At 36.6% G+C, this 15,044-nt stretch overlaps 1 protein-coding gene across 5 annotated transcripts in view; it reads left to right on the top strand.

Moving 5' to 3' along the window:
• The window catches only part of HMCN1 (hemicentin 1), a 508,722-nt gene that overhangs the window by 294,560 nt on the left and 199,118 nt on the right, over nt 1–15,044 (top strand). For all 5 annotated transcript variants that reach the window (XM_061187531.1, XM_061187534.1, XM_061187532.1 and 2 more), the window contains 5 exons: nt 387–668; nt 1,388–1,496; nt 2,529–2,698; nt 3,880–4,034; nt 7,770–7,893. In XM_061187531.1, the coding sequence (XP_061043514.1) occupies nt 387–668; nt 1,388–1,496; nt 2,529–2,698; nt 3,880–4,034; nt 7,770–7,893 (840 nt within the window). The remainder of the gene's footprint in view (nt 1–386; nt 669–1,387; nt 1,497–2,528; nt 2,699–3,879; nt 4,035–7,769; nt 7,894–15,044) is intronic.

The raw sequence follows: 15,044 nt of genomic DNA, 5'->3' as shown, positions 1-15,044 counted from the left end.
GAAGAATTTGTCTCATGATTTGGAAAAATATTTTAAAAAGCTAAGGTTAGCAAGAAGTGGGCCCATTCATTCAGTCAACCATCTGCCTGTGGCACTTGGGAATCTAGACCATTTGATTTTTACGGAGAAGGTAAAGTAGTTCTTAGGACTAAGCTCATTCTCTCCAACTTGTCCTTTTTAAGCCAGACACAGTCTAGAGTATCCTATGATATTTAGACTAATTGCAGATAAGCTGAACCAAGAAATTATTTCCTCAGTAGCTTAGGGGGAGATGGACATATAGGTAGTTTCTATACTCAAACTACGTGAGTTAAAAATGAAAAGAATCCCCTTTATTTCATTAGGATTTTAAAGAATTGCCTGAAATATTACTTTTTTCTACCTAGTTCCTCCAATGATTGAAGGTGACTTGGCTGCACCTCTCAATAAGCAAGTGGTTATTGCTCATTCGTTGACACTGGAATGTAAAGCTGCTGGCAACCCTCCTCCAGTTCTCACCTGGTTGAAAGACGGTGTACCCGTGAAAGCGAGTGACAACATCCGCATAGAAGCTGGTGGGAAGAAACTAGAAATCACGGGTGCCCTAGAAGTTGATAGGGGACAGTATATATGTGTGGCTACCAGTGTGGCAGGAGAAAAGGAAATCAAATACGAAGTTGACATCTTAGGTAAATGAGGATGCTGCCACCTGTATTCTCATATTCATAGCAAAACCTGACTAGTTTATTAAATGCTTTTGTGTTCATGGAATAATAAAACAATCTTAGAGAAGGTTTAGTGATCTGTTCAACTCTGGACTACACATTACTGAGTGGTGAATTGATCACCAGAGTCTCAGGATCTAAAAACACACATAAATCTTCCACTTGCCCTGATAGATACACTTTGTAAGTAAGTAGATGCCTTTTTACATCTGTGACAATATCTGATTGTAGTGAGTGACAGCATGGTCTCTTGTCATGAGCACTGTGCTAAACAACAGGAAACTTAGTCTGTGGGACTTGGGAAGTCATCTTGTAACCTTACATCTCTATTTCTTTATAAATTGAAGGCTTTCAATGCAGGCCCAATTTTTGAGGTTCCCTTATCTTATTCTTATGAAAATAAGCAACATAAAATATGAATCAACTGTATGTTTTGATGGCATCATCAGCCCCATAGTGCTAGATTAACTGAGAAAAATTCACAGTGTGTCAAAAGTATATTTATTGATCGTGGCAAATGTGTATTGTAAAAGGTATTTTACAATACATTTCAAGGCTCCTTCCTGTACCAAATGACTATGATACTTATCAGCCTTCTGAGTGCAACTTAGTATTGCTTAAAGTGATGCTATATTTTTTCTTGTAAACATTTCTTTGTATGTTACATCCTTGTTGTTTTCTAGTGCCACCAGCTATAGAAGGAGGAGATGAAATGTCTTACTTCATTGTGATGGTTAATAACTTACTGGAGCTAGATTGTCAAGTGACAGGCTCTCCTCCACCAACTATCATGTAAGGGTTTTGGTATGTCTTCTAAATATCTCCCACTTCTTTATTTGAGTGTTTTAGAGCTATCTTGAAAGAGGTTCTGTGTCATTCAAAAGTGATTTATAAAATTATACTAATTATATCCCTCTTTTAAAAGACGTACTCTATATTCAAGGCAACTTTTATTTGATACTCACAGGGCCCATAAATCTGCTCAATTAGAAGACTTCATTATATGCTCTTAAAAATTACATTTTCAGTTCATAGAGACAGACTATTAAGTAGTATCTGTCAGATCTTCTTGAAGCACTGAAATGTTAAATGAACAACGGAATTTAAAACAGTATGCCAGACATATTAAGGAATAGAGGAAGTTAACATGAATATATGATTACCAATACTTTTTTCTCATTCCTTCATTCACAAAGTATTTCTTGAATACTTATCTTTCATTTCCAAAGTGCTATGGGGTATGCAAAGGAACAGATACTCAACTAACGTTTGGGCTAAAATATGTTCACACATGATTATAAAACTAAATGGAAAGTGATAATTCATAATAAATTAAAAATTATAATGCTATATGATTTTAGGATTTTATTTTACAGATGTTTTAAGATTATGTGTGTTTTGTTGGTTAATATTATTTAAACATTTGAAGTGAGTGATATGTAGGGGCATTTGCCTCTTTCTGTAGCCCAGCATTAATAGAAGAATGAAGAACTGTACACATAGTTCTTGGGTTCCAATAATATACCAGCTTCTTTATTAAACTAGGTTTCCTTTTTCTTTTCCCTATTTACAGTTTATTTTATTAGAGTGAGCAGATGGGAAATTAGGGAAGTACATAATTGAGAATACATATATATAAATGTATCATATATACATATATACACATATACATACATATATATAAGTATATAAGTCGAATATATGAATAAATGTAGTTGCTCCGAGATAGATAGATTGCTTTAGAAACATAGTTATTTAAGATATAGTTAGGAACATAGTTATTTAAAATATGTCTCCAGACTTCTTTTTGCCTTATTTCTGTAGGTGGCTGAAGGATGGCCAGCTAATTGATGAAAGGGATGGATTCAAGATCTTGCTAAATGGATACAAACTGGTTATTGCCCAGGCTCAAGTGTCAGACACAGGCCTTTATCGGTGTGTAGCAACAAACACTGCTGGAGACCACAAGAAGGAATTTGAAGTGACTGTTCATGGTATGCTGAAGAAGGGGCAGGAGCATTTCACTGAAAATTCATTTATGCATTGTTTCAGTATCTAATTCAGAACTTAGCTCAGTAATCTGGATAAATCTTGAGTTGTGGGAAGTAGTGCTAATTTGAGTGAGAATTTGGATGCAAATTTGAATCAGATAGTGGAAAATTTTAAGGCACTTTACTAACACAGAAGATTTAACCAAGAAGTATCATGTGAATGAACTGAGACAGAATTTAAATGGTAGGAGGTATATTCTGCATAGAATGTGAGGGTCTGAGGAATGAGATCAAAGAAGATAGAAGAGGCAGGCAGCAAATTTCAAATAAAGGGGGGATACGAGTGTTCAAAGGTTCAGCCAAAACAGGAGGGAGTGTGAATAAAGTCATTTCCAGAAATGGAGGCTGAGGGTGTTATGCAGGGTCCAGGGCACATAAGTGCACTCATGGAACTGGCACAATAGGGTTAGGACCATTCATCTAATGACAGAAGCAACCCTCTGCCAGGGTATCAGGTGTCTCACTTGCCAGCAGACCTTGGGAAGGGAGGGACTGCAATGAGAAACTAGAGAGTGTTTGGAAGCCACAAGCAGAGGTTTCTATGAACATCAACTTCATTCTTCCCAGGCGGACTGGTTTTTTCCTGCATTTTGATGGCATACAGCTAATCCTGTTTCTCAGTCTCAATTCCAATTCTTGAGGGAGGGAATCTGGCAGGCCCAGCTTAAATCAAGTTACTCTCCTGGATTTAATCAGCCTTGCTGGGGACAGAGTCATGTGGTATAAATATGGGTACTGGAAACCCACCCCGATTTAATGAGGCAGTTCTAGAGAAAGGGCAGGTCATAGTAGATTGGGAAAACACACCAAGAGGTTGTAAACCAAACATACATGTGGATTGCAGTTGCTGTAAATACATTTCCCTTATTCTCTGGAGAATTAGAGACCCATAGTTAAGAGATCAGTAATCTCTAAAATTGCTAAAAGTTATAAGTGAAATGCATGAAATGAAATTATTCTGTTTGTTAAAATAGGCCTCTGCCCTTTTCTAAATTTTGAAGTTTCAAGTTCTTGGATACAGACTTTTAAGTGTTTGATCCCACTGATTATACTTTTCGTTCCCTCCCTCACTTCCTTTTTTCTTCCTTCTTTCCTTTCTTCTCCTCTCTTTTTCTTAAATCTAGTTCCTCCAACAATCAAATCCTCAGGGCTTTCTGAGAGAGCTGTAGTAAGGTACAAGCCCATCACCTTGCAGTGCATAGCCAATGGCATTCCAAAGCCATCCATTACATGGTTAAAAGATGGCCAACCTGTCAACACTGCCCAAGGAAACCTCAAAGTAAGTATGAATATTATTTTGCCCAAGATGAGAAAGCTATATATGGAGCTATCATATTCTCCTTTCTTAATTATAGATTTTCCTGTTGGATAGATTTTGCAGGAAATGTACTAAAACAATATGTGATTTCCTTAGGGTTTTTCAGAATTTAACTTAATATTTTGATTTGAAAAATGGAATTAATTAAAGACTAATAACTTTAACAATGATGTTAATTTTAACATAGTGGTTGATATTTTTATTATTTCAATTTATGCCTGTTTTAATTATTTAAAAACTGGTATCTTATGGATGAATAGTTCATCAGTACTAAGTAAGTCAGAGTATCCTCAGTATATTCACCATTGACCAGGATTAAGGTAGTGTTATATCTATTGATACATAAACCTAAGTGAAATGGTTTCTTGAAAAACATAGTTTAGTCTATAAACATCATGATGGCAGAGACTCAGTCTCTATGAATAAGTTCACTTGTGTATCTTTCATATTGAGTATAGTACCTGGCATATAACTATATCTCAGTACATATTTGTTGAATTAATAGATAGGTAGATTGCAAACCTCAGTAATCTACATGATACAATTAAAATAATTAATAGATTTTGCTACTAAGATCAAGTTAATTGACTAATGTGGGTTTGAGCTTTGCTTGAGGTAGGTTTCAGTAACAAGGGATGTGCCAAGTTCTTCTCCCGGCAGAAGTGATGGATATCTGTTCATTTATCATTCCTGTTCCAAATTCGGTGGAACTAATCTCACACATTTGCGCTAACAAAAGATCTAATATGTAGCCTTCTAACACAGAACAGGTACACAACTGTTTACCTGGGAGACAGATATTTATCATACAATTGTACAAAAGTATAATTGCAAACTGTGATGAGTAATTTTAGGAGACAGTATAGAGAGGTATAAGAACAGATAATGAGGAAAGCCTTTGAGCGTGTGTTGGTTTGCAACCCCTGGAGCTTCCCAGGCGTCATCTGAAATCGGCCCCCTATTCAGAGAGAGCAGAGAGAGATCTAAGAAAGAGACACAGCGCTCCAGATTGGTAGGGGGCAGGTTTAATAAGCAAGGGAACTTACTTACCAGGCTTGTCTTGGATGACTGCAAGATGAGTAGATCTCCTCACGTGCCCACCAAATCTTAAAAGTTTATATAGAGGTCTTAACTGGGTTCAGTCATATGTCCTGTCCAGATGGTCTCAACATCACACTACTATCTCAAGGCTGCGTCCTTGGGCAGTTTCTAGCTCTGGGAAAGAAGATGGAATGCACATTCCAAAAATGGGGAGAGGATGAGGAGCCTCCAAATGCCTGAGTCCAGCTCACGGGTCATCCCTGCAGTCACATCCTCTCAGTGACCTCCTCCAACAGCGTGAGGGAGGGTAATTTATGGAGAAAGTCTTTAAGCAGAGATCTGAAGAACATATGGAGTTAAGTGGGCAAATTAATAGAAGAGAGGTGAGTAGAATCTTTCAGAGAAGATGTGCATGGGCAAACAACTTAAAGTAAAGGGGAGCATGACACCTCTTGAGAACGTGAAAGCAAGCCATTGGATTAGGGAACCAAGAGCAAGGGAGAAATGGTATTAGAGGAGACCAGAGAACAGGTAGGAGGCATTTAAGTAATGTTAATGATTTTATTTTCACTTTGCGAATTTCACAATGCGAAATTTTTGAACAGTTTTAAGAGAAGAGTGACATGATCAGGCTTATATTTTCAGTAGTTACCTAGGTCCGTTTGGAGAATGAATTGAAGGAGTCAAGAGTGGATATGTGGAAATCAATTGAACTTATTTGCATTTGTCTAGGAGAGAGAAGATAGAAATTTGGACTCACATGCTGGCCATAGAGATGAGGATACATGGATATATTTGAGAGTTATTTATTGCTTAAATCATTAGGGCTTGATTATAGATTGTTGATGAAAGGTGAGGGAGTGGGGGATATCAAGAAAAATTAGTAGGAAGCTAATCTACACAAGTGCATAAATAGTGATGCTATCCAGTGAGAAAGGAGACTTTGGAGGAAGATAAGTTTGAGGGGGAATAACTGTGATTTGAGTTTTAGACTTCTGGGTGTTGAGTTGACCTTGAAATAAACTAGTGGAGTTGCCAGGTAGACCATTGACTATATGGTTTTGGAGCTCAAAAGATAGTTCTGGCTGGGGATATTGGCACACAGATCATATTTGAAACACATGGACGTAGATGAGTTAATCCAAGGGCAGAATAAAGAGTACGAAGAAATAGGAAAAAAATGATCTAGTTCAGAATCTTAAGAAATTACTGCACTTAAAGGCCGTATGTGAAAGTCTAGAACTGAACATAAGTATATGAATGTGCTGCTTAACGTGTTTAGTACAGTATGCATGAAGAATAAGTTACGTGGGAGTTTATGTGGGAGTGTATGGAGAGAAGATCATATGGGGTCAGAATGCGGTAAGCCTGGAAGGCTTTGCTGAGTTCGGATTTCATTCTGGGCAAAGTGGGGAGCCATGAATGAGCTTTGAAGGGGGACTGGTAAAAGGATTAAATTTGCATTTTAGAAATTATTCTGGCAACAGTATGCAAGGCAGATTAACAGTTCGGGAGGTTGGAGACACTGGAATATAAATTAAGGAGCCATTATAATCCCACAGTGGCTGTGAGAATGGAGACAGAGGATCTGAGAAACACAGAGTGGTATAATTACTAAGAGAGTCAAAGTGGGCTCTGAAACCCAGATGACTGGTGCCATTAAGCAAGATTGGAAACACACAATGAGAATTTGGTTTAGAAATACAGGAAAACAGCTTTGTTTTGGTTTGTTCAATTTCATGTGCTAACCTGTCCAGCAGGTAGCTGGAAGCTCAGGAGAAAAGTTAAGGCCAATGCTGTAAATTTAGGAGTCTGCATGGGATTCTTCATCACAGCCATGGGTTTGGATGAAAACTATCAGAAAGCTAAGTTTCCTGTTTATGGGACAGGAAGGGGAAGCAGATTCCATAAAGTAATCTACTAAGAAAGTCAGAGAATGAGAACTGAGAGAATGCTGTACCTTCAGCTCCCAGAGGGCAGAGTGACTGAAGGAGCAGGAAGTCAACAACGCCAAATGCTGTAGATGGTGAAGGAGAGTATGAGCTCACTGCCTAGGCTGCTGGATGCTGTGATTAGAAGTTAACTGGTAACCTCTGAATAATCATTTTCAAAAAATAACCACTGAATCACCAGTTCCAAAATGGTAGAGGCTAGCTGCAATGTGTTTAAGAGGGAAATAAGGAAAACCAGTCAAGGAAATTTATCTGTATTTCCATTACTCATATTTTATAATTTTTATTGTTTTTCTGGCCCCCATGACCATTTAATCAAAAAAGATTGTTTTAAAACTATTTATGAAGTGTTGCATAAATGTAACCATGTTTTTTTCAAATAGCTTAAATTTTCATCACATACCTCATAGTTGCAGTGGTAAAGTCTTTTATTCAGTGGAGTTTTATGACTGTACCAGCAGGCTTGCCTTAGGTAACACTGTTTTGCGTTTTCCAATGACTAAGAAAAGCTTTTCAATCAAAATAGTCTATTTTCTTGTGCATGATGAAGTGATCTGGCTCTAATCTATCAAAAGATAATTAAGATACTGGCATAAAAATATAACTAGATATTACAAATTTAAATGAGTTTGTCTATTCAGCAGATGTTTTCAAGTCCAAGTATATAGTACAAAATGCTGCCATACTTTCTGATCCCAATTAGATACAGTCTTCTGGTCGAGTTCTGCAAATTGCCAGAGCCCTCATGGAAGATGCTGGCAGATACACATGTGTGGCTACCAATGCGGCTGGAGAAACACAACAGCACATTCAACTGCATGTGCATGGTAATGGCATCTTCACGTCTTAACAAGAGTATTTCTGTGGCTTTTTTAAAACATAGCGGGCCCATTTTTATTGAATTGTAGTATAAAATAAGCAAGTGTTTATTGTAATCTGTATAAAAAAAGTATATAGTTTTTTTTACATTATTTTCATTATAATTGCTCATATTAAGATCTTCAGTTTTCAGGTTGTCAAATAGGAAGTGCTGGAGCTCATAAATAAATGAATGCACTACCCTGTGTTTTAATTAGTTGAATTCTGTCAACTGATAACTTTGTACAGATAACTTTTATTGAAAAAAAAAAAAAAAAAAAAACCCAGAAGTTGCAGGGTTTTTCCTTAGCATTGTCTGTGATTATCCTGCCTGCCTGTAAGATGGATTTTGTGAGCAGAAGCTATTCTTGACTCAGGATCTTCTCTCATGTGCTTTAATAAAAAGTCTGGTTGGCTGTGGAACACTTCATGAATACTGTAGCTTCACAGTAAACTTGAAAGATTACCTGACCTTGAGTGTAAGACTTCACATCTCTAGAGGCTCATCAGAAAGGGCCAAGAATTGTAGGCTTGAGCTTTCCTAACTCAGCCAAGGATATTTGCAGAGAGCTAGCCAAGCTCTCATTGTATGTGTTGTTCATTTTCTCTAATTCACGTGATTGCTTGTTAAACTTTTATTCATTCATTCATTCCATCCATCCATGCATTCATATATTTACTCTACATTTTCTGAGCAATCTTAACCTAGAAGAACACTCCAGCACTTAGTTTAATTCCAGGTATATAGCAGGCAGTCAATAAATATTTAACAAATGAAAGAGTAAATAGTAAGTGAATGAAAAAATTTAATTTGAACGTTGAATTCTAATCTGTTTCTTTACATATTTTCTTTTATTTAAATCACCCAGTTAAAAGATTTAAATCATCAGTTCTCTAAACGTTTCCAATAAACCAGCTTATTCTTTCCCCAGTTCTTCCAATATGAACACCTAACTTACGGATGTCATACACACAAACCATGTTCCTTAAGAGGACCTTTATTTTTTCATTGAATAATTAACCTAAAGACCAATATCTGAGTGGAACCATCTTGGAATGGTCTCACTATAATTGAGGGTTGGGGGACAGGCTGACCTTGCTCTCCCTTAAGTTGCCTTGAATTTACCTTGTTCCTCGTAGGGCATTGTATGTCTTTCTAGTGTTCTTTGGCAGCTGTCTCCAGCATATACTCAGACCTCCACTTCCATCTAAGAGTGTGCTCAGGGTGGGCTCGCTCTCCTTCCCCATTTTTCTGCTCTGAGTCTCCTTCTCTCCTCCTTATACAGGCTATTTGTTCCCTCGCTTCCAACAGTTTCAATCCTTATCTGATCTCCATTGTTGGCTAAAGGAAATAGTTGAGTGGGATAGCAGCATGATGTGTTGTAGTCATCTCAGGCACTGGAGTCATGCCGACTTTAGTTTAAATTCTATGCCAAACGTGATCTGTGTGACCTTGAGCAAACGATTTAACCTCTCTGAGTATCTGACTTGCAGAGTGCTTTTGAGGTTTAGAGGTATTCGACGTAAAATATTTCCCACTTTTACTCTTTCAGGAGTTATCAAAAGGAAAGATTTGGTTTTGTTCTCTAGACTGGTTTAAATTACTTAAATGAAGACTCTGTAATGAAGAACAGAATATATGTCTCCAGAACTGGGAAGAACCAAACTTCAGTGTTTGAGGCTCTCAAACTTGTGTTCATAAAAATCATAGGTATTGCTTGTTAAAAGTACAGCTTCCTGGGCCCATTCCCACATCTCCTGAAACAGCATCTCTGATGCAAGTAGTCTGTGCCATTACTTGGAGGTACGTTGGCTCAGACTGTAAAGACTGGCCTGGAGACTTGCCAGTGTAGTCAAGAATGACTGAAAACTAGAATCCATAAAAGAAATCAAGTATCCCATCAACTACCTAGCAACAACAGAAAAGAATAAACAGATTCACTACCTAAGAAAACACAAGTCTATAAATGTACTGTCTGAATATGGTAACACAATGTATGTTAGCAGGAGATGCAATTAGTGTACATACTGACATGGAAAATCATCAGAGACAGGGGATGCAGGCTAGAAGATGTCTGAGTCAATGTGAAAAGAAAGAGAAATAGAAGGTTAGTCATTGTAAGGATTTATTAAAAACTACCAAATTATGGTTTTCTGAGGGTATATGACCAGTAGTGGGATTGCTGGGTCATATGGTAGTTCTATTTTTAGTTTTTTGAGGAACCTCCATACTCTTCTCCATAGTGGCTGCATCAATTTACATTCCCACCAACAGTGTAGGAAGGTTCCCTTTTCTCCACACCCTCTCCAGCATTTATTGTTTGTAGATTTTTTGATGATGGCCATTCTGACCGGTGTGAGGTGATACCTCATTGTAGTTTTGATTTGCATTTCTCTAATAGTGATGTTGAGCATCTTTTCGTGTGCCTCTTGGCCATCTGTATGTCTTTCTTGGAGAAATGTCTATTTAGGTCTTCCACCCATTTTTTGATTGGGTTGTTTGTTTTTTTGATATTGAGTTCCATGAGCTGTTTGTACATTTTGGAGATTAATCCCTTGTCAGTTGCTTCATTTGCAAATATTTTCTCCCATTCTGAGGGTTGTCTTTTCGTCTTATTTATGGGTCCAGAAAAGAGGGGATATATGTATACATATAACTGATTTGCTTTGCTGTACAACAGAAACTAACACAACATTGTAAAGCAACTATACCCCCCCCCAAAAAAACTACCAAATTAGGTGAAGAATATAAAACAATCTTCTTCATACGAATCAGCAATAGGATAGAGGTAAGATATATTAGTAGATGAAAATGTTTCATCTAATACAATCTTGACTTGTCTGGACACCATTTCATCAACCTGAAGGAAGAATAAATGATGAAGTGAATTTCTAATCTAATACTGATAATGGTCAACTTGGAGGAAGTAGTTGGCTAAGAGCATGTGACAGGAATCTGAACAGAAAGTTGGTGTATCATCTTGGCACTCATGATGGCAGTGTCACATTGGATGAAAATGGCTCCAAACTTGATTCTGTCCTCTTCAATACTTGTATTAATAATTTCGGTGAGAACTGGAGATGTTAAAAAAGGTGTAGGAATTTCTAAGGGTTGATAGATTTCAAAAAGACCTCAGAGGTTAAAATGACAAGTTAACCTGATGTCAAAAATTGCATAAGAATAGAGATAGAATGGCTTAAAGATACCACACATTGAAATACTTGAGGTATTAATGGCTCTCTCCAGTTACTGTAGATTTAATAATTCAATTTCATAATAAAGCTAATCAATCTTAGAAGTCAGTAATAGAAGCTTATAGTAACCCTCTTATATTCTTGCTCTCTGAATGCTTCCAAAGTGTTATATCTAATTCTGGTGCTATATATTGAGGGACATTGAAAAATCTATAAGGAAGCAACTATTATTTAATTTAGTTCATTTATCAATTTATTTAATCAAAGAAACTCAGCTTTCAGATTGTTTAGTATTTTGCTTTCCTATAAAAAAGATTGTAGAAGCTTCCATTCTTCTCAAGCATGGAAAAAAGTGTTTCCAAAAGGTGGAGTAAGGGTGCATGGTCTCCTGGGCTAGAAGATGAAGTCATGATCATGAGAAGAGGAATATTCTCATGATCCCCTGGGTTTTCCAGGGGCAGTTCTGTCAATCATAAAAGGCTGAGGCTCTCAGTAGGTGGTCCTTTTGATGATCAAAGTTTCATAATTCTGGAAGTTCTAATTCTCTAGACCAAACTATGAAATTATATTTAAACCTCAGATATTTGCCAAGTGAGACAGATGTTTCCACAAACAAATGATTATTTGGGGTCTAATGGCTCAAGCATTCATTTCATCTGCACTTAATTATTTCCTAGCTAAAATCAACAAAGTGAAGCGCCCAGAAGTAGAATGTTGTGGTTAAAAGCTTTGAATTTAGGCTCCTATACTCTCAAGTAATATCTGGAGGACAGTGGGCTTAGGTGTTAACTTTTTTTTTTTTTTTTTTAAATATTACCAGCAACACAAAGGTTTTTTTTGTTGTTGTTTTTTATTTATTTATTTATTTTATTTATGGCTGTGTTGGGTCTTCGTTTCTGTGCAAGGGCTTTCTCTAGTTGCGGCAAGTGGGGGCCACTCTTCATCGCGGTGCGCGGGCCTCTCACTATCGTGGCCTCTCTTGTTGCGGAGCACAGGCTCCAGACGCGCAGGCTCAGTAGTTGTGGCTCACGGGCCCAGTTGCTTCGTGGCATGTGGGATCTTCCCAGACCAGGGCTCGAACCCGTTTCCCCTGCATTGGCAGGCAGATTCTCAACCACTGCGCCACCAGGGAAGCCCAGATGTTAACTTTTTAAAAGCCCCGTTTTCTCATCTGTAAAATGGGAAGGATGAAGATAATACCATAATCAGGGAAGTTGTTCTGAGGAATAAATGCAAGACTAGACATGAAAAATTTAGCCTGGTGTCTGGTTCCTAGTCATCATCTGTAAGTAGTAGCTTAATGACTGTTTCAGCCAAACACATATTTGGCTTCTGGCACTTCTCACTGTACCAACATCTTAACAAATATGTCTAAAGTCCTGCTGTCTTTACTGTTGGCCAGGAACCATCTTGAGTCTGTATTAGCTGTCTGGTTAAAACATTAATAGAGCACCCTTAATTTAATTTTATTATTTTAAAGTATTTGCTTGGCTAACATCTGCTAACACCCACTTAAAAAAAGGTTTCTATAGCATTTCTGTGTTTTGCTTAATAGCTCACTTGTGGCTTAAAGGAGACTTGAGAATATTATAGGGAATTTTTTTTTCTTTTTTAAAGGATAACTTCAGTTCTGGGCTCTACTATACTATTTTCTCGGTATAGATGAATTTATTATTTACTATATTATAATTTTGGTGGTTAAGGTGTATTATCTCACCCAAATCACTTTTAGATCAGTTATGTATTAATTCAAATTTAACCAGAGTTTGAAAAAATGAATTTATGCCTCTGAATGATTAAAATAATGGGCAAAATTTAGACCCACAATACGTCCAGAAGAAGGTATTTTGGTTTTGGCATGATATACGCCTAGAACTTTGAGAAGAAAGGAAAAAACCAGTTAAGTTGAATGGAATTCAATCTTCTGCTTGGAGTATGCAGACATCTTCTTACTGTTAACATAAGATATTATTACCTTACTAATTCTTCTTCTAGAACAGCGTTCACCTAAATTCAGATTTCCAAGACCATCTCTTTAATGCTAGAAGGGAATAATAGCATTTATATTTGTATTTACTTTTTAACCTAAAAATGAACCAGCATCATTTATTGAAAAGACTAATCTTTCCCCATTGAATGGCTTGGCAGTCATTTTGAAAATCATTTGACTGTAGATATAAGGGTGTGTTTCTCTAATCTCAATTCTATTCCATTGCCTAAGTGTGTATCCTTATGCCAGTACCACTCTGTATTTTTTATTCCTTTCTGTCTCCCAGCTTTATTGAGATGTAATTGATAAACAAAATTGTATATGTTTAAAGTGTACAATGTGATGATTTGATACATGTATACTTTGTGGAATGATTACTACAATCAGGTTAATTAACACATCCATCACTTCACATAGTTACCATTTTTGTGAGTGTGTAGTGAGAACACTTAATATCTACTCTCTTAGCAATACAGTATTAGTAATAGAATAGTCACCATGCTGTACATTAGCTTCCCAGAACTTATTCATCTTATAAATGAAGGCTTGTATCCTTTGACCAGCAACTCCCCATTTCCCCCACCCCCCAGCCCCTGGTAATCATCATTCCACCAGTTTCTATGAGTTCAACTCTTTTTAAATTCCACATATAAGAGATCATATAGTATTTGTCTTTCTCTGTCTGGCTTATTTCACTTAGCATAATGTCTTATAGGTTCTCTCAGGTTGCTTTAAGCGGCAGAATTTCCTGCTTTCTCATGGCTGAAAAATATTCCATTATGTGTGTGTGTGTGTGTATACACACACCATATATATGTATATATACAACATACATCATATGTATATGTTGTATGATAATACATATAATACACACACACACACACACACACACACACACACACACACATGAGAGAGGGGGAGAGGGGGAGAGAGAGAGAGAAAGAAAGATAACATCCTCATTATCCTTTCATCTGTCTACGGACACCTAGGTTGTTTCCATGTCTTAACTATTGTGAATAATGCTACAATGAACATAGGAGTGCAGATATGTCTTTGAGATACTGATTTTACTTCCTTCAGATATACAACCAGAAATGGGATTGCTGGATCATATGGTAGTTCTATTTTTAATTTTCTGAGGAAACTTCATACTATTTTGTATTTTCTTGTTGATTTTTGTCTAATTGTTCTATTCATTATTGCAAGTGGAATATTGATATCTCCAGCCTTTATTGTTGAATTGTCTTTCTCCCTTTGATTCTGCATGGTTTAGTTCCATGTATCTTGAGATTCTGTTGTTTTGTGAATATATGAGACTCTGTTGTTTTCTCATATGTTTTTTGATAAATTGATACTTTGTATCATTTTAAAATGTCCTACTTTGTTGCTAGTGACAGTTTTTCTTTCAAAATCTACTTTGTTTGATATTGGTATAGAGTCTCCATTCTTACTTGGTTACTGTTTGCATGGTATATCTTTTCCATCCTTTTACTTTCAACCTATTTGTGTCTTTGAATTTAAAGTCTGTCACTTGTAGACAACATATAGTCAGGTCGTGTTTTTATTGTCGTGTTGCTTCTTAAATCCATTCTGCTAGTCTCTTCTGCCTTTTGCTTTGAGTGTTTAATACATTTACATTTAACGTAATTACTGAGATGACAGGATTTATGTCTACCATTTATATGTGTTTTTATATGTATTATGTCATTTTTGTTTTTATGTTCCTCCATTACTACCTTTTTTGTGTTAAATAGATATTTTCTTTTTTTACTATATTTTTGAGTTCATTTTTAGTGGTTGCCCTGAGTATTACAATTAGCACCTTAATTAATAATGTTATAATTTGGATTAATACTAATTTAATTTCAATAGTATAAAAAACTTTGCTACTATATAGGTCCCTTCCCTTCCCCTCCTTTGTGCTATTATGGTCAT

Source organism: Eubalaena glacialis, chromosome 3, assembly GCF_028564815.1.
Source record: "Eubalaena glacialis isolate mEubGla1 chromosome 3, mEubGla1.1.hap2.+ XY, whole genome shotgun sequence".
NCBI classification, from domain to species: domain Eukaryota; kingdom Metazoa; phylum Chordata; class Mammalia; order Artiodactyla; family Balaenidae; genus Eubalaena; species Eubalaena glacialis.
The sequence above is the reverse complement of the archived record's forward strand: the minus strand, read 5'-3'. Positions and strand labels throughout refer to the sequence as shown.